The 21,687-nt window shown below is 46.4% G+C and overlaps 2 protein-coding genes and 1 long non-coding RNA gene across 12 annotated transcripts in view; 1 reads left to right on the top strand and 2 right to left on the bottom strand.

Moving 5' to 3' along the window:
* The window catches only part of RIC8B (RIC8 guanine nucleotide exchange factor B), a 95,799-nt gene extending 93,965 nt beyond the window's left edge, over positions 1-1,834 (bottom strand). For 5 of the 7 annotated variants that reach the window (XR_012121563.1, XR_005058205.2, XR_005058206.2 and 2 more), the window contains exon 1: positions 1,361-1,834. Coding sequence is in view for 4 of the 7 variants with exons in the window: in XM_073213789.1 (XP_073069890.1) it covers positions 1,361-1,444 (84 nt within the window). In the remaining 3 variants the exon portion in view is untranslated. The remainder of the gene's footprint in view (positions 1-1,360) is intronic. The other 2 variants (XM_037007085.2, XM_037007088.2) reach the window with 1 other exon arrangement.
* Positions 1,367-11,209, top strand: LOC108405608 (uncharacterized). Its single transcript, XR_001855232.3, has 4 exons — positions 1,367-1,499; positions 9,552-9,654; positions 10,119-10,193; positions 10,447-11,209. It is a non-coding gene; the product is annotated as an uncharacterized lncRNA (long non-coding RNA).
* A 1,801-nt stretch (positions 11,210-13,010) lies between these two features.
* The window catches only part of RFX4 (regulatory factor X4), a 141,021-nt gene continuing 132,344 nt past the window's right edge, over positions 13,011-21,687 (bottom strand). For all 4 annotated transcript variants that reach the window (XM_073213785.1, XM_037007098.2, XM_073213786.1 and 1 more), the window contains one exon: positions 13,011-13,469. In XM_073213785.1, coding sequence (XP_073069886.1) covers positions 13,197-13,469 — 273 coding nt within the window. In that variant the 3' untranslated portion in view covers positions 13,011-13,196. The remainder of the gene's footprint in view (positions 13,470-21,687) is intronic.

The following is a 21,687-nucleotide window of genomic DNA, read 5'->3' as shown; positions in this document are numbered from 1 at the left end:
GAATAGAACTCAATCTATACATCCTCCCAAAGAAAGCAGCAAAGTACTTTAAAAAGAGCAGACAACCTAGATCCAAATCTCAGCCCAACTCTCAATGACTGTGTGAACTTGGGGCAACATTATCCTAAATCTTATCGTTTGTGAAATGGGGAATACCACCACTTCCCTCACAGGATTATTGGGAAGATTAAATGGGAATGATGGCATCTTAGTTTTGGATCTTTTTGACCTAGGGCAGAAATGGCATACTGGCAGCTCAATATCAGTCTATGAAAGTGTAGTGGTGGGCACATAGCAAACACGGAAGGGTAAATTATGAATGGGAGCAAAGGAAAGGAAGAAAGATATCAAGGTTGTGACTTGGGTTGGGTGTGTTTTCACAGAAGAGAGTGGTCATTCATTCCTATAAAAGCAGTCTTCTAATTGGAAGAAAAAAGGTGCAGTACCCTGCCTTCTGAAGTGAGCATGTAAAATTCCTGGAAGGAAAAGTTACACAGAGCTAACACCTTCTTGGAGAGACATCCAGAGAAGTGCCTGTGATTTATAACAAGATACCCTTTTACCGCAGGGTTGTGAAAAGAACAATGAATGGTTTGAAGACCTACGTTGGAATCCCAGCTCACAAATCTGACCTTGGGTAAATTACTTAACCGACCTAGAATCTCAATTGCAAAATGCAGATAAAACCTCACAAGATTGCTATCCAGATTAAATGAGATAAAGCGATACAATAGGTATTTAGAGTCTTCCTTCACTTACAACATAATATGTCCATGACCTTGGCTTGATTTCAGTTCTTAACACCTCGATTTTCTCATCTATAAAATGGGGAGGATGATACCATCTAACTACCCCGTAAACACTTTGGGAATCAAGTTAGGCCATATATGAGACATCATGCCTTGAAACCTTGTTCAGTGCTATAGGTATATAAAGAACTGCCATCGTGGCTCCTATGTTTTATGCATGTCAAGGGCTATGTTCATGGACAGAAACACGTAGTCTTGGGCTGTACAGGTGAGGAAGCCTCGCATGCATTTATGCATCCCAGAGTGGGGCACAGGGGCACAGACGCACATCTACAGATTCTGGAGGTGTGACTTACAAGCTTGGGAGGAGGACTTTAGGACAGGCTGCTGGACCGAAATCAGAGGAGTGGGCGCTCGAGTGGGGGCAGGGGGATGCAGATGCACAGACGGGAAAGGCTGGGGGCACAAACACGCATGCCCAAGCCGGAAACGTCTTCGCAGGGAGAGTAATGCGCATCCCCCGAATGAGGGGGGTTGGGAGGGATGCGATGTACAAGCCGGAGGGCGGCCCGGGGGTGCCATACCACACGCTCGGGGCCAGAGCTCTTTACCTTATCGCTGTAATCCCTCAGGACCCGCTCGATAGCCCCCGCCTCGCCGGCCCGGACGATATAGAGGGCGCGCTCCTCATCCATGGCCGCAGGTGCGGGGGAGCCGGGGCCGCTCCGCGCGCACAGCGGCTGCCTCCAGGTAAACGCCTCGCGCCCCCGCTTGCTCGCTCCTTCCCAGCTTCCTTCCTTCCCTCCTTCCCTCCCTCCTGCCTCCAACCCGCCAGCCTCCGCCCGGGCAGGCCCGACGTCACCGCCTCTCAACTTTCACCCCGTACGTCACCGGTCCCCCAGCAACCAGCGCCTCGCTGCCGCCCCCACAAGGCCCAATACTTGAGGCCTGGCGAGCGGCCTGAAGCGGGGTCAGCCTTGAGGTCCTGCTTGCTCCTTGCCTCTCCCTCCCTCGGAGGAAAGTACAGTCTTTTAAGTGGGCTTTCACAGACAGAGATGTTCTCTCCTGATCCGCCTCTATGAATCATTCTCCTCAGCTGACGAGAGCCACCCGGCTCTTCCCCGCCCCTCTTAGAGCCAGCGGCTGAGCTGACTACAATTCCCTGCGTACAACGGGGTCATTCCACGCTTCCATTTGATTTACTGGAGTGCCGAATAGCATGCTGGAACTAGTAGTCATCCACTGGGAAGACTTCCTGCCAAAGGCATGCTGGGAACTGTGGTCCTGTGAACGCCGGAAACGGGACCCTGGCGGCCGCCTGAGGCCAGCGGCCAGGAGACCGTTAGGTGGACGGTCTAAGCGTGCCTCAGATTTGTTCCTTACGGAGCGACTTACTCAGCTCCAGCCTTGAGTGGTTGGACTAGTTGACCGTCCAACTGTCAATCAGGGGAACTGGTACCCCATGGTGGACACTGTCAAGTACCGGTTTAATTCCCTTTTCTTGTTTAGCGGTTTCGGTCTCTGGGTTTCTTTCCTCCCTCCCTTGTTTGCGGTCATGGTATACATTCAGCTGCAGTAACGTGGGAAATTGCAGGCAGTTGCCTGAATAAAAGGGGATTCAGAGGGTTTTTTGCCTTAATGATAATCGCTGTCGGTATCACATGCTGCCGGGGTTCCAGGCTCCGTGTAGGTAGTTGTCGTATGGCCTCTAGTTTTGTCATGACAGAGTTTAGTGGAACCAAGGGAACCCCAATAGGTTAAGTAATTTGTCCTAAGTCACGTGGCCAGTAAACGGGGAATTCGATATTTGTTTCAAACTCGGGTTTTTCGCGAAAGGGACTGCTTTACAATTGCCAGCTGTAATGATAACTGATATACCAGCAATACTTGTGATGGTGATGACGACAAAGGCTTGCATTTGCTAAGTGTTTACTACATGCATGCAATCTGTTACATACTTTACCTGCATTATCTCAGCCAACTTCTCACAAATCAGCCAACAAATATTTGAGAACCTACGCTATGCCAGGCACTGTTCAGTAAAGTACTGTTCAGGGTAGAAACAGTGGGCCCCAAATAAAGACCCTGCCCTTATGGAGTTTCCATTCTAGTGTTTAACCCAGGAAGGTACTGTTCTTATTTTAAGAGGAGGAAACTGAGGCCTAGAGAGGTTAACAAATACCAAGGTTGCAGAATTTGAAAGCTGAGTTTGAACTCAGAGCCTATGCTCTTTTTGCTAGAGCCATTTGTTAGACAGTGGATGAATTCTCCAGGTAATTTCCAACTTTCCATTGCAAACAACCTTTACCAGAAATAATCTTTGTTGCCTCCCCTGCCTGCCTCTATCTCTTGAGCTGTGCTGAAGAGGAACTGGAGAGGACAAAAATTTATTCACCTAATAATTACTAATTTTCTTCTATGTGTCAGATAGTGTGCCAGGCTCTGGGAATCTGGAGATAAAAACAAATATGGAATCTGAGCTCATGGAGGTTTTGGTCTTCCTGTGGATTATACTTTTCATGCATCAGGCATTTATTGAGCATATTTGTTGAGCCAAGCTTTGGAATAGATGCTGTGTCCGTAACAAACCAAGTCAGAAAGATCTCAATCTATCTCTTGAAAAAGCACTTCATAGAAAGGTCATGGTATATAGTATGCTACAATTCTTAGGTAATATTAATATCTTGCAATCGTTTTTAATAGTTTGTAAAACATTTTAATATATACTATCTCAATGGATCATTAAGGAAGGTATTGTTCCCATTTATAGGTAAGAAAACAGGCTCAGATGAGTTAAGCAACACGAACTAAGACTTAAACTGAGAGCTGTAGTGTAATAGTATTTGGGTCCTTACTCTGTGTACAGTACCGTATTACCTGATATTGGGGTAATTTATTTTTGGAGCAAGGGCTCCAGGTTATTAACAAAGTATCTGAGTAGAGATGTTTCTTTTAAAGAGGGTCTTACACATGTGTTTGAAATGTCTATTTACCAAAAATAGGCTTATGTTTTTAGGCTCCAACCCTGTACTTCTAAAAAGAGATTTGAAAACGTGCAACCACATGAATTAATGGCTTGGGAAATTGCACTTCAGCAATTTTACTTAAGCACTAATATTCTGATTTTATAAATCAAAAGGATCTTTGACTCTAAAATTCAAGTCATCCTTTGACCACTGACGAGACACTGGTCCCAGAAAAATTAAGTGACTTGTCCAAAGTCAATAATTGAAAGCAGACTCTGGGACTAGAGCCTGGACCAGCTAAATCCTGGGCCACTACGTCACGTTACCTCCCTGAGTATTTAGTTATGTGATACTTTCAGTGACTAGAGTCCTTAGTCCAAAACTAACTCCAGTTCCTGTCGATTCTTGTGTGGCATAATACCAAGAAATTAGGATTTAGGGCCTGGATAATCAAAGCAACAGTATGTGTTTGTAAGTCATTGCTCTGAAAGATAGTAATAATTAATTATATACATGGATAGTACTTTATTCTCAAAATATCTCCACATAGATCATCTGATTCTTATAATAGCTGAAAAATGCAAGGTCAGTAGACAGGCACTATCTTCCTTTTCATAGAGAAAAGGGAAGTTCAGGGTGTTGAATAGCTGGCTCAGAAGCAATAAATCTGCTTAGAAGTAGCGTAGTTAAGGGCTCGAAGTGTTCTGGGCTCTGATAGCATAAAATATTATGGACTTACAGGTCAGGGCCGGTGAAAAAGCCTGCAAATAGATACTCGTCATTCATTTTGGACTTTGATATATCCTGACAGTGGCATTTCCTCTGCCATTACAATGGACTAGTCACAATGTGCTAAATTGAAGGTTTTTAAGGAGTAGAGTAGCTCATGCTAACAGCCTTTAAAATCCAAGTTTTCCACATGTAATAATTTTTTACACATTTTCTTTAGAAGAAAACAGACATTTAAAAACTAAACAGCTTGGTCTAGTCACTACAGCTCCAGAATTTGAGTTCAGAGAATCCCACTAATTCAAGATATGACCTATCACACAACAGTCACCAGGTACTATATGAGGCTACTCTTTCAATCTCTCTTAAACCAGTGTCTTCAGCTATAAATGGATTAATCCAGATATCTGAGTTCTCTCTCTCTTCTAAAATTTTGTGATTCTAAGGTCAACAGCAAAAACATATTTGAACATGTTCATTCTTTAGAAAAATCTATTAATAAGAGTGAGGTACAAATCAATATGTGCAAATTAAATACCAGTATGATATAGGAAAATCACTGCTTGGGCATGCCTGTAGGGATTCTGATCCAGTTGATCTGTGGTGAGTCCTGGGTATCAGTAGTTTTAAAAGCTTCCCAGTTGGTTCAAATGAGAAGCCAGTGTTGAGAACCACTGGACCAATATTTTGATAGGGTATCAACCATTGAATGAGTTTTTGGTGGACTACCAAACTTATGTACATGTGACTAGTCTTTGAGAAATCAGAATAACCTAGCAAGATGAAGGTTATTTTAATTTCATTTTCTCCCCAAAATGAAGTCTCTCTTTGGTAGCAAAGTTAATTAACATGGTTTGCTCCTTTAACAAACATTTGGTGCTTATTGGGCACAACATAGGCTTAGGCACCATAAAAAATAAAAACAAGCAGAAACAAACGTGTCCTTTGGGGAATATAAGAAACATCCAGACAATAAACGAAACTTTTCTACTGATAGGAAGGAAAGAACTGAAGGGAAGTGCTGTGTAAAACAAAGCAAGGCAAACATTGATGGGAAGAAAAGTGCTCAGAGAAGCCTCTTAGAGAAGGTGAACTGTAAAAAAAGAATAGTGGGGAGAACTTAGAGGGCTAGCAGATAGGGGTAAAACCATGAGAAAAGTTCGGAACCCAAGAATGAACCAGCCAACTATTGAGAAATGATACTGACTTGGTTGAAATTTGAAAGCCAACAACAGAGATTTCTTAGAGGTCAGCTGGTCAGTGAGATAAGGTAAAGTTAAATCTGAAGACATTTCGTAATTGATGATGACTCTATAACCAGCCAATCCAACTTCAGCTTACAGCATGTGGCATTCCTGAAAACAGTATCTTATAATGCCATATGACACAAACAGAACCGGGAGGCAGGAGAGGGTTCGTGTCAGATCTGTGAACATACAATTTTAATTTCTCAGGATTTTGCTTATAAAACTAGAGTTGGACTAGATGACTTCAAAACTTTTTAAAAAAAAGCTCTTAAAAATGTATCATTACTGATCCAGCCTTTCAGCACCTTTATTAGGTTCCTCAGTCATATTCTCAGTATTTTAATTGCTAAAATTAAGCCCATGCTGTTAGTCCTTGGCACATGTACCTATAGTTTAATATTGATTGGCTAGCCACACTGGGACTCTCAAATTAAGCACACAAAACGGGCTTTGCCCCGTTATGAGTTTTTGTTTATCCAAGAGCTGGAATGTGGGTCAGACCTATTTGCATCTTACTGGCTTGGAATCCCATCCAAACACCTCCTGGGAAAACCCAGCGCTCTGGGTGGCAATGTTGTAATGTGGTAAAAGAAGCTGGACTGGGAATTGGAAAACCTGGTTTTTAGTCCTGACTCACTGCGTGAAATTCAGAAGACGATCATTTGTCAAATTCCGTAAAACCCTTCTGGGAACCAGTTTTTGTATCTAACAGGAAAACTTGACAACCAAAAGGCTCCAATTTCAATTTTAACTTTGTCTCAGGATGTTCTCGGGATGTTCAGAGATAAGCCACTTGCCTTTGTTGTGCATTGATGTTCTCAGCTGTGATGAACACAATACTACCTACTTGGCAGGATGTTACAAGGGTTAAAAAAGAGGCTGTCGAAGTGGCCAGCACAGCGACCCACCGGGCATGGAGTAGCCACTCAAGTGGTAGCTGAACTGGAATGAAAAATGCAACCTCCCTCACAATGATGTTGTGAAGATTTGAGGGACAAAGGTCATGTTATTCATCTTGATGCACAAATGCAAGCGTTTTGAGGTTGCCGGTGGCGTTTTTCACAACAGAAAAGTAATGACAACACCCTGCTTTGGGCTTTAAAACTCAAAGTTAGCATCTTCAACACTGACATGCTTTAACATAAGATGTTTTTTTGGGACAGTGGCTGTCATATATGCATATGTGTGAAAGGGAGTCTAAAACAATACACACACCACATCAGTGTCTTTGCAATCAAGGTTTTCAGAGTCATATTAGAGGAAATACAGTCTCATAACACTCCTTCCCACCACTTCCTTCTTTTTTTTTTTTAACTCTTTCTACAGTGAAGTATTAATTTACTTACCAACATTTGATTAAACTCTTAAATTCAACCCTAGGAGGAGGTGGCAATGGACAAAGGATTATTGTCATTCATCACCAACACACTTTAGTCTTCCCCTGGTGCTGCCTATGGAGGATTAGCATTTCCCTGAAAGGCGGAGGACAGAATAAATTGCAGCTACCGCCAAAGAACTGCCAGCCGTTTTCAGCTGGGGGCACATACCGGGAGCTTTTCCCATATTAGTCAGCTTTATCTCAACTTTTGGGCAGTGCCTCCATCTGAATTTCATGCGTTTCAGGGTCAGTTAAAACAGAATTGTAGGGTTGTTGAGGTCAGAGGCCACTGCTGTCAAAGGGTAGTGACCTGAACAGCAAGAGGTAGCCAGTCACCCCCCCACCCCACTTCCCCCTCCAATGACTTCATTCTTGTGAATACTTGGCTCGCTGTACCTCCCCTGCAGAGCTTTTTTTTCAACCTGGTAATAAAAATCCTCCTGTGACCTGATATTTTTTTATATTATTATTGATTTCCTTTTGTTCCTGTTTCTGTAAAGAATGACCAAATCTTGGTCCCTGATAATGTATTGGTGTGTCCATACCCTGGGAAATGACAGAGGGAAAGCTAGTTGACTGTTAACTTATGGGGAGTGGAATGCCACCCCGGGTGAGGGGAAAAGATCTGGTGCCCAGCTTAGACACTGCCTTCATTTCAAGCACACAAAAATTCCCCAGAAATTCTGAAATGCTCATCAACCCCGGTAGGTTCTGGTACCACGGCCAGGGGTAATTTAAACATTGCCAAGCAGCTTGGGTGAGAGGCATGGGGGCAGGGTGGGGTGGAAATGAAAGCCAGGAGGAGGAAGAAGGGAGTGTGCTACGGTAGAGAGAGCACTGGCTCTGGAGCAGGGCTCTTCTGTGTTCAAATCCCAGCTCTGCCACTTCCCTGGGTGACTCTGGGCAGGGCACTGAACTGCTCAGCACCTCCGTTTCTTCTGTAAACAGAAGTGACGATACCGCTGCCATTGCAAGGAGGTTGTGAAGCAGAGATGATGCATCTGATGTGCCTGGCATAGAGCGGACCCTGAGGAGCGGGAGCCTCTGTAAATTAAGGCAGATGCATTTCAGAAAGGTGCCGCATTATCACTGTGTAAAGGGAGGAAAGCATGTTGCCGGCTCCTCACTTAAAGATCATCCTTCTGCGGTGACTGCATTTCAGTTCTTGCAGTTAATCATATCTGAGAGGTGTAGCAGGGACATTTCGGGTACCACCCCCGCTGGGGGCACAGCTTGGCAGTTCCTGGAGAATGCTCTCTTCTAAGCTTCTCTCCGTGGCTTTTCCCTCCTAGCAGGAGACTCGTATAAAAACCAACTTCCAGCACCGCAGCTGTTCCCGATGCTCTCACCTCTGCTGTCTCGGTCAGACCTCACTATTTTTCATAATAGGTCTTAAATAACTGGTTTTAGCTCTTGAGGCATTTATGATGACAAAGGAAGGAATAAAACTGGGGAGCCCTATTTCTCCCGCCCACCACCTCTCTTCACCCACACTCCTTTCCTAGCAACAGCTCTTTTCTCAACTTTTGGGACCCACATCTTCCGTTCCACCTACACCAGCAGCAGCAAAATATGGGGGTGAGAAGGCATGGGGGGGTGCGGTGCTGGAGGAGGACGTGGGAGACCTTCAGAGAGGAGGCTGGTGAAGCACAAAAGGTTCTGACCTCCTTGGGAGAAGAGGAAGCCACAGGGGCCGTATCCAAGCTGGCTTAGCTTGGGAGGCTGCCAAGGAGCTGAAGCAGAGGAGGCCCAGGTTAGGAGGGCAGGAAGCGAAGTGGCAGGGAGGTGGGCCAGGCTGAAGGGCAACACAGCAGTGCAGTCAGGGAGAGGATGGTCGGCCGCGGGGAAACTGTAAATGGCATCAATTATTGGGAAGGGCCACTCTAATCCACTCTGGACAGACTGAAACCCTGTAAAAAGGAAACTTGGGGTGCATATTCAGGAAACAGCAGTCCCTGGGTCTCAGAACTTCAAGGCAGAAGGAGGGGCTGTGTCTCCAGCCTCGGCTCCCTGTGAGTATCACTGGGAGTATCACTAAAAACTACCGATGCCAGGGGCACATGCCAGGCCAGTCACTTACTGTGGGTGGGACCGATACATCAGTTTTTTTAAAAAGTTGACAGGGTAATTCTAACTGGGAAGCCAAGTCCAATCCTTCGTAGAGTCAGAATGTCCCCTTTACAACATCTTTGATGGAACCAAGATTTCATCTCAGGTCTACCTTACTTTGAAGCCAGTAAGTATATCCATCTTTGTCTTTTAAGCTTCCACTGATGGTAATTCGCATACTTCAGGCTCCCGACTGAGTCTGAACGCTAATTCCTCCGATACTTACAGCAACCCCTCCCCACGTCCTTTCCCCGGTAATAGAGTATTTATACTATCCTCTTCCCAGGATTTAACTTGTCAAAAAATCGTGCCATTCTACATTTAAGAGGTCCAAGAAGTTGAGACTAATAACCCATTTTTACTCTTTCCTCAGATTCACTTTGGACATTTTGACTGATGTCACTTTAAAGCAAATATTAAGGACAAAAGTGGCGGGAGTGGAAAAGAGCAGACGACTACCCAAAGTATCAGAGCAGGTGGGGTGGCCCTGAGGAAGGGGCTGGCACAAACTTGGCACTGGTGGTGCAGGTGTAAGGACTGAGTTCATGGGCATGAGCCTCGGGCTGTTTCTGAGCCTGAGCACCAGCTGGTGGAGCCATCGCCTGCTCTCCTGCGGCTGCTTCTCTGAATCACTGCCCAGCTGCCAGTCTGTTCTTTGTTTTCCCTAAGCTGTCCACCCTCCTAACCCAGAACTGCCAGCTCTGGTCCATCAGTACACAGACTACAATTTGGGATGTCATAGTCATACACCATCCCACTTGAGGTCCAGAGTTGGGGGGTGACCCCCTCCAAGACCATGTGGTGGTGAAGCCAAGACTCCCTTTCAGTTCTCTTTGCACAATTTTAGCCCCACTCCCCATTTCAGTTGGGCTTAACATTTTTTATTGGTCTGTGACTGGGTTGCAGTCTCCAAGGGGCCACAGATTCCCTTTCTTTCCAGACCTGGGGTATACCAGAGGCCCGACAAGGGGCACAGCAGGATGGATGCCTAGGACGCCACAGGCCTGCAACGTGGGTGAGCCGTCCTGGCTGCTGTTCATGACTTCAGCCAGTTTCAAGCTGACAGAGTCCTTTTCAGAAAGCGTCCTAAAGAGGGGTGTCCCTTTATTGCCAAGACTCCTCTGTTCTTCCTCTGACAAGTGACTGGCCCCACTCCCAACTGCCAACCTTGCCCATTCCCATTCTGGTGACTGGCTAGGAACCATCAGAGGGAGGGAAGGTGCATTTGAGTCGGGAGCTCACAGCAGCTGTTGTCTTTTCCTAATCAGATCCTACTCGGTTCTGAGGTTGAAGTTTTAGAACAATTGGGAACATAGGCAGTACACTCAGCTCCCAAGAGATGGGTGCCTCGTGCTGTGGAGAGAGCACCCCGTGCTGTGGAGAGAGCGCCCTGCAACCGCTTACCGGCGTTGAAAGCTGCCTTCTTCCTGCAGTGCTGACGGCTCCTGGTTCCTGGCCATGCGGTGAGCAGGAGGCACACATTCGCTCCCCTGCAAAGTTCTCGGAGTGACCACTCTAACCTCTGGGATTCGGGCCCCTGTTGGTTGTAACTGTTCCTGCCTAAAGATCTGCATTTAATGAGCCTGTGGTGGTTACCTGCATGTGGGTGTTTTTTATTAAGAGTTGCTGCACCTGGCTAGAGAACCTGACGATTGCTCAAACTTTTGTGCTTAGTCAAGCAGACTTACGATACCATTTTGTTTGTGGAGCACTACCTATGAATTGTAAAAGAGCAGCAGCTTGTTATCCTCAGGTTTATTTTATATAGCGGCTAAATGTGAAATTTCATTCCTTCACGCTCCTGTTTTTCTTGTATAATGTCAACAAATGGATTGTGGCCGAGAGATCAAACTAATTCACCTCCAGAGAGTGAAATCCAACATCAGCTTTCTTTTTGTAGGATATCATAGCTAAATATTTTTAAGGGGTGATATGTAAAATATGTAATTTTAATCTGAAACTCATTTTTAGGTTTAAATAGGTTATGCAATAGCAAGGAAGAGCTTGGCTTTAAAAATAAATCTTCCAAAATGCAAATTGAGTTGTCAAATTCTCATGCTTTTTAGTTAAGATAGTCACTGCTGCCATTTCTGGAAATTTGTGGCTTTGAATTTGTGTCATAGATCCTACACTTTTAGTGTTGGACAAAGCAATCATTTTGCCTCTATATCCTCATTTCTCAGTCCTAGAATTCAAAATGTAGTGCTGGAGAAGAATTTGTTGATACTAAGTATTCAGTAATGTTACTGTACTTTTCCAGAAGTGTATTAGTATTTGAAGCACTGCACTTGAAATATCTTTACACCCAATGATCACTGAAACTAAGTACCAGGGGACCTCTTAATGATGCTGGCACTGAAGAATAACATTGCCCATAAGAGCTGAAAGGCCCATGCCCTTTGCTGACACTAGCCACAGTGCAAAGTTAAGACAAATCCTTGTATATTGAACTGGCCCCTACAAACCTCAGCCAGGCCGTAGATGCTAAATCATTATTCAGGGACTGGATGTGTGACCTATCTGAATTTTAAGGATTGTTTTATGACAAGAGAATGGGGGAACTGGATAAGCACAACCATATAAGACCACTTCATTTGTTTTGCCTGTTTATACCCTAAGTGTTCAGACTGTCAATTATATCACACACATACACACAGAGGTCACAGCAAATGCAAAATGAGAATGAAGAAAGCAGGTCATTTCAATACTTTTTATTTATTTGAGTGTGAAACCATATCTTGCACAACTGTACAGATAAAACTATTTCCATTTTAGCTGTAGACATGATTATCACACTGAACTGTGTGATCGAAGATTTTATTTACAGAACAGTTGCTAAACATCCGATGTCACACTTCCACTTATTTCTTACCCATAGGGTAATAGGCCCACCATAATTGCTTGGTGCATTTTATAATACAGAAAGAAAACCTATGTTAATCTCTAACAAACCTCACAAATTGCTACAAACCTGACAGAAAAATGCCTACGAAAAAATTTTCCAGAAGTACAATACATTTTTATTTCCACACATACACAGTATAGTATAGGCTCAAAGGCACAGCTTTGAATATTTTTTTTTCTATCAAAGTGTCGGAAAGTATTATAGTCTTATGAAGGAACCATGAAAGCCGTTTCACACTTGGTGCTTGGTAAGTAAATGTTTGGTCCATCCAGTTTCAGAGTTAATGCAACTGAGCTGAGTGTGATATTCAGTGCCATAAATCCACAGCCTCACAGAACTTTAAAAACCCCTTTCCTACCTTTTGCTGACTCTAGCTATTGTGCAAACTTAGGACAAATACTTGTCTGTAGAAGAACCAGTCCCCTACAAACCCCAACCAACTTAAGGCATACAGAACAGGCCTCTTCCTTCCCTCTAGGCAGTGCTTACATTCAAAGACAATCCAAGTACTGTGATAGATGTGAGGGCAACAGGGAATCTAGAGTTTCCAGACACCTCCATTTAGCCCTGGTGCTCCAGGGAGCAGTGAGGACTACACCAGTAGGAAGAAGGGACTCTTGAAACATACCTGAGGGCTGTTTGTTGTACAGCAAGGTGGCAGACTGATGGCAGGGTGAGTGCTCTTGGCAAAGTATGTGCCCATCCAAGAACACAAACCCAACTCCGTCTCCAGTATCCATCCTTCAAGACTAAAGAGCTTTTGTCAACAGGAAAATAAGTAGCTTACCGGGGTGTTTGCCAACACAAAGCAAAGTCATGGAACAGAGGGAAAAGGCACAGATTGGCCTGCCCGAAATAGTGCTCTATAGAAACAGTAAAATCTGGCTTGGCTACAGGAACCCAATCTCAGTGACTTAGTGAGTCCTGTTTTGGAACAGAAGTTTATTCTCCCGACGCTGAATCCCAGCCTCACATTCATTAGGAAAGCGGACGCCTAGGAATAGTCCATGAGCTATGATGTATAGAGATAAAGTCTTCTGGGGGGTGGTTTGGGGGTTATTATTATTATTAATAATTATTATTAATATTAAATATGGATTCCTACAATAACAGTCATTTAGCCCATCCTGTGGAGGCCTCTCCATTGATGTAAGCAAAGCCAGGAAAGTGTTGCATGTGCTCGTAATCGGAATTCCTGCGTGTCGTCAGGGGTGTGTACATGTCACTGGCGTTTCCGTATCTCGTGGAGTGCACAGATGGGCTTGTGTAGCACGCGTTGGCTGTGGGCATCTCTGGCCATCGGGGGGTGACTGGGGTAGGATGCAGTCTTGGAGTACTGCTCATCAGACAGGGTTCCATCCGGGTTGTGGGGTTATTGAAAGGATACTTGTTGAGGGGAAAGAAAATTCCATAAAGTTAAAGTTAGCTTGGAGTTGCATATACACAAGATCACAGTTTGTTTTAAGTTAAATTTCTGAAGATGCTGTTAAAGTTGATGGGACAGAATCAATGAACTTCTGAAAGAATGAACATTGGTCTAGGAGGTAACCAATAGAAGTGCAAAGTCAGTGCTACAGTACTACTGACTTTGTGGTCTAGGAGGTAACCAATAGAAGTGCAAAGTCAGTGCTACAGTACTACTGACTTTGTGCTCTTAATCTGGAATGTCTTGGGAAGTCAAACCCACGAGAAAGAATAGCCCCACTGGGACTACAGAAGCGTGTGAGTGTGTCAGTGTGTGGGTGTAACAGCATAGGCCAAATAGATGAGGATGGATGGATGGGTGGATGGTTGTTTTATCAGTAGTTATGGAGATGTGATAGGTCTCACTCTATCAACCCAAGAGAATAATACTGTTAAATAAAACACAGTGACATTATTAAAAATAGCATTTTACAGTTGAACCCAATCATGAACTGCAGCCTAAAAGCAGGCTTTTAAAGAGGAAGCCAGTCAACAGCGTCAAAGGTTATTATTAATGTCTGTCATTTAGAGAACATCTTTCTGATTCATATTCTCTGAAGTCCTGTAAGACACACAAATAGGAAATGGTAAATTATGGGGCTTGGTGTGAATGTGGGGGAAGGAGTCGAGTAAATTCGGGGGGAGGAGGGAGATGCTTTTGTGAGGGCCAAAACAGGTGTTAGTAGCTACAGGAAGAGGGAAGCAGTTCCAAAAAAGAATTAGGAAAAAGTGAAGTGCTGCTTCTTTTACATTCTTTTCTGTTTCCAAGACAGCTATGCAGATAAACCCCTTTTGGTACAATTGAAGGGGAGGAAGGTGGGGCTTCTCGTTTGCAGGCCACTCTGCACAAAGATCTCCTGGCTGTGCTCAGGGAAAGGACGGGAGCCAGGCAACAAGGATGGCAAGGGCTGGAGAGGGAGTGTGTGTGAATGTATGAATTCTTCTGCTCCCCATCTGTCTTCCCTGACAGTTGGAGAGTGGAGCCCCAAGGGATTAGGTGGGAGGCTGCCTCCTGTGGTGGAGACAGACAGGCTGAAGCCTAGACAGCCGGGAGAAGAGGTCATGACAAAAATGGTTGCTCTTGGTATCCAAGGGGGGCCAAGGGGAGCCCCTCTGCCACTTTGAGTGGGTGCCCAGGGAAGGCTGTTAGGCCCGGAACTTGCAAAGGGAACCAGCTATTCATACATGAAGGAAGAGGGCTCTGCTTCTCGTAGTGAGGGTCTGTCCTAGAAAGGGCAGCGTGCCCTACACAGCACAGTGCGGCCCCTTTGCAGTCTGATGAACAGGTAGGAAAGAGGGAGACAGGCATAGGCAGTGCCTAGGCATACAAGGCAGAGGCCCCAAAGGCTGCTGCCGAGGAGATTATGGCTCTCATATCCCCGAAGTGGATCAGACAGGCTTAAGTACACCCAGGTACCCGTTACGGGAATCTACAGGATGCTGATTGTATGGCAGCCATAGCGGACCCTCGGGCCTGGGCAAGTGGGATTCTAGGCCAGGACCCAGTCTAAATCCCAAAGAGATAGGGTCTCTCTTATAGTAAGACTGGAACCTGCTTGAAAAAACAAGAACCCAGGTATTAAACAGGTAGTATTAGATATTATTACAAAACAGTCTTCGATGTTGTTTTGCTGATATTCTCTCAAGGGAGCTCCCCGGATGCGTGTCACTTCGCCTCACGGTGTGCTCCCTCACACAAAGGCCTCTTCTCTGGCCCTAAGGGATGCCACGCTGGTTCCCATCTCTCGGGATTTTGTCCTGCCTGTTCCCTCGGCCTCGAACCCTCCTTTACCACCCCTAACCCCAGGCCCTTTGCATGCTTACTTCAGCTCAGATGTTACTTCCTCAGAGACTTTCTGGACATCCCATCTCAGTCTAAATGCCCCACCCTCCATCTCTCAGGTCAGGATCTTACCATCCTGCTTGTCGGCGGTCTTCCCACCGGTTTATATATCCCTAAGTGCCAGGTAGGGCTCTGTCATGTTCACCACCATATTCCCAACATCTGGAATGATATCTGGCACCTAGCAGGTGCTAAGTAACTATGAGGAGAATAAGCACCGGGATGAGAATAAGCACTCAGAAGAACCCTACGGATTCACATAGTCCCACCCCATGTCGTGCAGAGGAGAAAACCAGGTGAAATGTGCCCCCAAAGTCATGGCACAGGCTAGCGGAGGGGCTGACATAAAAACCCAGTCCTGGGGTGCTGCTTTGGGCCACATCAATCTCACTGGCCGACGAGGCATGACCTACCGCAGTGGAATTACACAGGAGGGCAGGGCGCTCCTTTTTTGGAATGCAGCCCATTCAACTTTAATCTGTCAGTCTTGCTCTGAGCTCCCTCTTCCCCTACGGACCACAGGGCCTTGTAATCAGGACCAGGCCTTGCTGGTTCTGCATGGCCCGTGTAGGTAAAATGTCACAGTGTGGACTTGGAGCCTCCTTCCCACAGGACCCAACAGAGTGTGGCTTGTGTGCCTGATCAAGGACCCTAGCTGCAGCTGTGCCCAGAGGTTGTCACAGACTCAAAAGAGTAATTGCCTGGAAATGAGACTGGCTCAAAATATCTCCAATGTGACAATAAAATTCTGTTACCACAGAATCCAGCATGGAAAATTCTGTCCTGTTAGGTCAGCTAATTGCAAATGAGTCAGTGACTCGCTTTCCCCGTGGTGAAGAGACCATTGACAGAGAAGAGGCTGAAGTGCCGGCTGCCTTGGCCTGGCGATCAACACCAATGGAGCCTCTATTCAGCCCGGCGGGAGCACCAGGGCTGGCCCGTGGCCCCTGCCTCACCTCTCACACTTCATATCCGGTTTCATGCAGGGTCCTTGAGCATGCTGGGCACAACCCTGGGGTCCAGAGAGCTCGGCCCAGAATAAAGGCGCTCTTTGTTGAGGGACCATAACAGGAAGTTACCCTTTTCTGGGTCAAATCACATGCTGTTGCTACTGATGTTAAAATGGAGATGAGTCATCAGTTCCCACCCTTAGAGAGGTGTTTGAGGCGGGCTTGTGGGACACGTGTGTGTGTCTGCGTGTGTGGATAAGGAGTCAAAGGTTCCATCAAGTGGCCGCGGTGCAAATCCACCTCTGCTGGGATTGACTTTGGGCCTCTGTGGAACCATGTTAGCAAGTCCATTTTGAGAAATGACTCCTCACACCATGGGCTGACTTTCCTGCACATGGAGAGGAAGAATGGGCCCTTTATCCCAGACCCTGACAAGTGGGCTGCTACTTGAGCAAGGGGTGAGAGGTGGCCCAGTCAGGAGCACAAACTGTTTTCCTATGAGAGGCGGTGCTCCCCACACCGACCTGCTGCCAGTGGGCCTGCCCCAGGCAAGCTTCTTTTTAGCCTCTTCTGGAAGAGGACGTGGCTCCCCAGATACCTGCCAGACCATCCACATCTGCTTTTGAGCTCAGCATTGAGTTAGTACATGAGAAACACTTAGAACTCCGAGTAGTAAAATCTGAAAACCTGTTAGCTATTATTAATATTCTTCTTCCAATCAAGGGATCGTGGTCCAGGAACAATAGGAAGAGCCACGGTGACTATCTTGTCCTACCTCTCATTTTACAGATTGGGGTCAAGAGGGGGGAAATGATCTGCGTAAAGTCACACAACAAATTAGCACCAGAGTAAGAATCTATCATCTATTCATTCATTTCACTGACAAGTATTCACTGAGGGCCTGCTAAGGACCCAGTCTGTTCTGGGTCCTGGGAATAGAATGACCAGGAGAAAAGGATTTGGTCCCTGCCATCACAGAGCTAGGATTGTGAAGGAGACACATATTAATTCTTGACACAAGATACAATAACTGTGGTGTTACAAAGGATAATAATGGCAATATATACAAATAGTGTTACCTATGAGCCAGGACCTGTTCTAACCTTTGTTAACAACAACCCTAAGAGCTAGGTACTATAACTATCCCCATTTTTCAGATGAGGCAATTGAGATCATCAGAGGCAGAGCTGGGATTGAACCCAAGAACCTGGCTTTTCAGTCAGAGATCTTACTCCAGTCTGGCTGACTGACTTTTATTCCTGTTGGCCCAGGATGCTATCATAAAGAGCAGCAGCCTGGGAAAATTCTATAGCAGTCACTGGGCCTCTGGATCAAGGACCCCTGCCCTGGGCTGGGCTGCTGGGGATTCTCTGAGAGCTTGGGACTGGCTGGCAAGGCTGGCCTGGGTCACACAGAGGAGAAATAAAGAACAGCCTTCTCGTCCACTCTAAGTGTATTTCTAGCCACACAACTTCTGGTTGATCAAACGGCTTTTGAGTGCAAACCTGCTGACAGGGTAGAGGTTCCACAAATGTGTATTGGATGAGCCTCAGAAATATTCTGTGGCCATGTATTTGGTCTGGTTTGTCTTCTCTTTTTGGGCAGGCAGGAGAATAGGGACCTGGGTAGGGGCAGCTGCCACCACCCTTGTTCACTTACTTTGATGTGAACAAGTGCAGCAGAGTTTCAAAAAGGCTGTTTCTCTGAAATAATTCAAACCTTACACTGTGAAACCTCACCCATCTGGACCCACAGTTTCAGAAATTATGAGAACTCAAGCAGTGCTGGAGGTTTACCTTTGTATCACCACGAAGAAGGCATATGTTGTGCAAGTAAATAGTATAAACAAGGGCACACACATCCTCTTTCAAAAACCAAATGACTTCAAATTATTTTAAGCATATAAACGCTGGGATGCATGAGATTACTGCATTCCCAGATGTGCTGTATGCCTCCTTCAGACAAACCTGACAGGCATTTATTTGGAGAAATGAGTTTTGGTTACTCTTGTACTAATGACCAATTATATTCTTTAGCCATATTCTATAATTATGGTTTTCTTCAATTCAGATTGATATTTCCTCCAGTGAGTGTGAGATATTCAGTACTCAGGATTGGAACAGCTGGCCCTCTGCTTTGGAAAGCTGAAACTGATTAGCCCTGCAGCGGATTTTCCCCTATTTGCTCAACCTTAAACTGAAGTGCCAGGAAGGGAAAGGAAGTGTCTTGGGTGTGTGACTCTTCTCTTTGGTACCTTGAGACTTCAGAGAATTCTTGGAGTAACCTCTGAATTTACCTCCCACCCTCCACAGTACACACTGGCATAGTGTTCAGTGCTGCCCCGTGGGGCTGGAGCTGGGGAATTTGCGTGAGTTTGCTTTGTCACTCGCTGGATGCATGACCTGCGGCAAAAGACCTGCTGAGGCTGTCCCCTCACTTTTAAAAAGTAGAGAAAAAATGCCTTCTTCTTGAGGTTGGTATGAAAATTGAGTGAGTCTGTGTAGTTGAAATTGCCTAAGACAGAGCTTGATGCAAAATTGTTAATGAAAAACAAAACAAAGGATTCTTGCGTTTGGACATGACCTTCCCAGAAGCGCTGACCTCACCCATCAACCTGGGTAGGGATGTGATATAATCAACTTCTCTTGAATACTGTAATTTTGTATGGTGACAGATGGCAACTAGACCTGTCTTAGTGACAATCTTGTAATGTATAAAAATATTACAGATCACTATCTTGTACACCTGAAACTAACATGTCAATTATAATTCAATAAAAAGAAATAATTTAAACTCTAAAAAATATATTGACTTCTCTCCCCCCCCCTTCCCCTTTACAAATGGAGGCATCATCCATACAGTGGGAGTGTGTGACAGGGTAAGAGGTTGTCCAATGTCCTTGTCTAAGAGCCGCAGGGCATGGTGCTGATGGGGCAGGCCAAGGACCCGTCGCCTCCCACACCTAGTCTGAATTCAGAGGGCTCTTCCTGGGCTTTCATTTAGTTCTTTACCCCTCCAGCCAAGACTAGCTATTAAATGATAGATGGTGCTCTAGTCAGGGACCCTTGTGGCTTCCAGAGCAGATACTGCAGGCCTATCTCTGATCACTAGGGACACGGCCTTTGGGAGACCCTGGCTTCTTTTTATGGCAATGACTTTAAAAATATCACCCCAGAAAAACCAGCTCCAGAAATTTCACAAGGAGGGATGAGGGAGTGAAGCAAGAAGGAAGGCCAGGCCAGAAGGTGTGGTTTGGGGCTTCGGCTTCATCTGGCCACTGCTGCTGACTACACTAGTGTCCCCTACTGGAGCACGACTCTCCCAAAGCAGGCCCACAGCCCATTCTCATCCTCCACTGTATTCTCAGAGGAGAGAGCAGTTCTGGCCACCTAGTGGGCCCCCAACAATCACGTGAGGACTGTAGGAAGGAATGAATGAGCTGCTGAGACCCTGCTAAGTGTGGCCCGTCTACGGTAGCAGCTGTAAGTCATTCCGCGGGTCACAGTGAGGAGCGCTGCCTCTGCTCTCAAGAGGAGCAGCACCTCAGGGGCTGGCGTCTCTGCATGACGCAGCTGGAGGCCTCTAATGAATGCCCCAGGTGATGACTTAGTGGCATCAACTCCTTGGCTTGCTTGGGGATTATACCAAGGCTCCCCTTGGTACTGCAGATGGAAATCAAAACAGACACCTGTTTGCCCTGCACGCCCTTGTATTGCAGGTACATTCTCCTTGGTGCTCTCCCTGAGGGCAAGTCTGTGTGCTGCCAGCTGATGTAATTGCAGCCTCCACCCTCCCTCAGGTCCTGCCATCTCTGCTCTGGACTCCTGCAAGTGCTTCCTAACAGCTCCCTGCCTCTCCTGGGCCCCTCGGGTCCTCCGGAGTGCTGGAGAGCTCTCATCTTACCTAGCAGAGCTCTCATGGTGCCCCCCTCCCCGGCTCCCGACCTGCAGTATGAGTGAGCACGCCTGGCACGCCACGCTGTTGTTTGTGCACACCCCCCTCTCCCTGTTTACTCATCTGTTCAATAGACACTGAGTGAATGCCGAAATATGAGAGGTGGCAGAGAGAGAAGGGCATGGGGTCACACTGCCTGGGTTCAAATCCTCGGGCAAGTTCTCTCACTGCTTTTCTGGCAAGGGTTACCAGGACAAAGGGTAATGTGCTCAGGACAGTGCCTGGCACGTGACCAGTGTTCAGTAAAAGTTGGCTGTTCTTTTTGATAGGTACCACATCCTGTGAGCTGGGCATGTTAGACTTCGTTATTGCCAGCAGAGCTCGGGGGTCTGTGGAAGTCAGGAGTGTCAGGGACTGGGACGGGGTGTGAGAAGCAGTGCCGACAGAGGGAAGCCCAGGTGCTATGTGGGTCTGAGGAGTGGCACCTGACAAAGTCATGGAGGAAGGAAGGGGTAGTGCCAGGAAATGCCAAGACCATGAGACACATGTCCTGAACAAGCAGAAGATGCTGGGGAAGAGAATCCCAGCCTGAGGGAGCCATATCTGCGGAGACACAGGGGAATTGCCCGCTCAGGGGCCCGGAAATGGGTTGGCACAGCTGAAGCAAAGATGGGATGGGTGTGCTTGGGAGGCCAGAGAGGCAGGCCAAGGCCAGACGGTAACGAGGCTTGAGAGACATGCTCAGGAACTGACGTGACTCTGAAAGGGATGACGTGCAAAAGACAGAGAGTGTTATGGCCAGCTGGACTCTTCCTAAAAGAGTCCTCCAGCTGCAGTGTCAGGGATGGACGGGAAATGGGGCACGTTTAGTGACACGGAGGCCAATGGAAGACTTTTGTCATCGTCTAGGTTTAAAGACCTGAGGCTGTGGCAAGGATAGCAGGGAGCAGAGACCCTGAGGGTGTGGACATGGTTGGAATGGGTGCCCAGCTGAGCTTGGGGCCAGTGCACGGGGAAGTGTCTAAGACAAGCAGCACACCCGATGCTGGTGTTACAGGTGCAGCCATGATTCCCATTCACCACAGGCCACAGAGGGTCAGTTTGGCTGGTTAGATAGTGAAAGGCCAAGGGGAATGTGTGGCCTGAGGATGATCTGATAAAGGGTCTGTCTCAGGAGGATTCCTCTGGTAAGATTATGTGTGTAGGTGGGACTGCAAAGGAGCAGACATGAGACCAAGAGACAGAATGATGTCAATAGTCCTGACAGGACTTGATGAGGGTCTACACCTGGGAGATCGTGATGGAAAGGAGACAAAAAGCGCCAGTGTGAGCATGGCTGCCCAGTAAAGGGCCCCAGACATTGTAGTTGATTGGGTCCTGGCATTAGAGAGGCCAAAGAGAGGGCAGAACTAAAGACACAAGAGAGAGTGGAACACGCACACGGCTGGAGCAC

The sequence above is a fragment of the Manis javanica genome, chromosome 10, assembly GCF_040802235.1.
Source record: "Manis javanica isolate MJ-LG chromosome 10, MJ_LKY, whole genome shotgun sequence".
NCBI classification, from domain to species: Eukaryota; Metazoa; Chordata; class Mammalia; order Pholidota; family Manidae; genus Manis; species Manis javanica.
The sequence above is the reverse complement of the archived record's forward strand: the minus strand, read 5'-3'. Positions and strand labels throughout refer to the sequence as shown.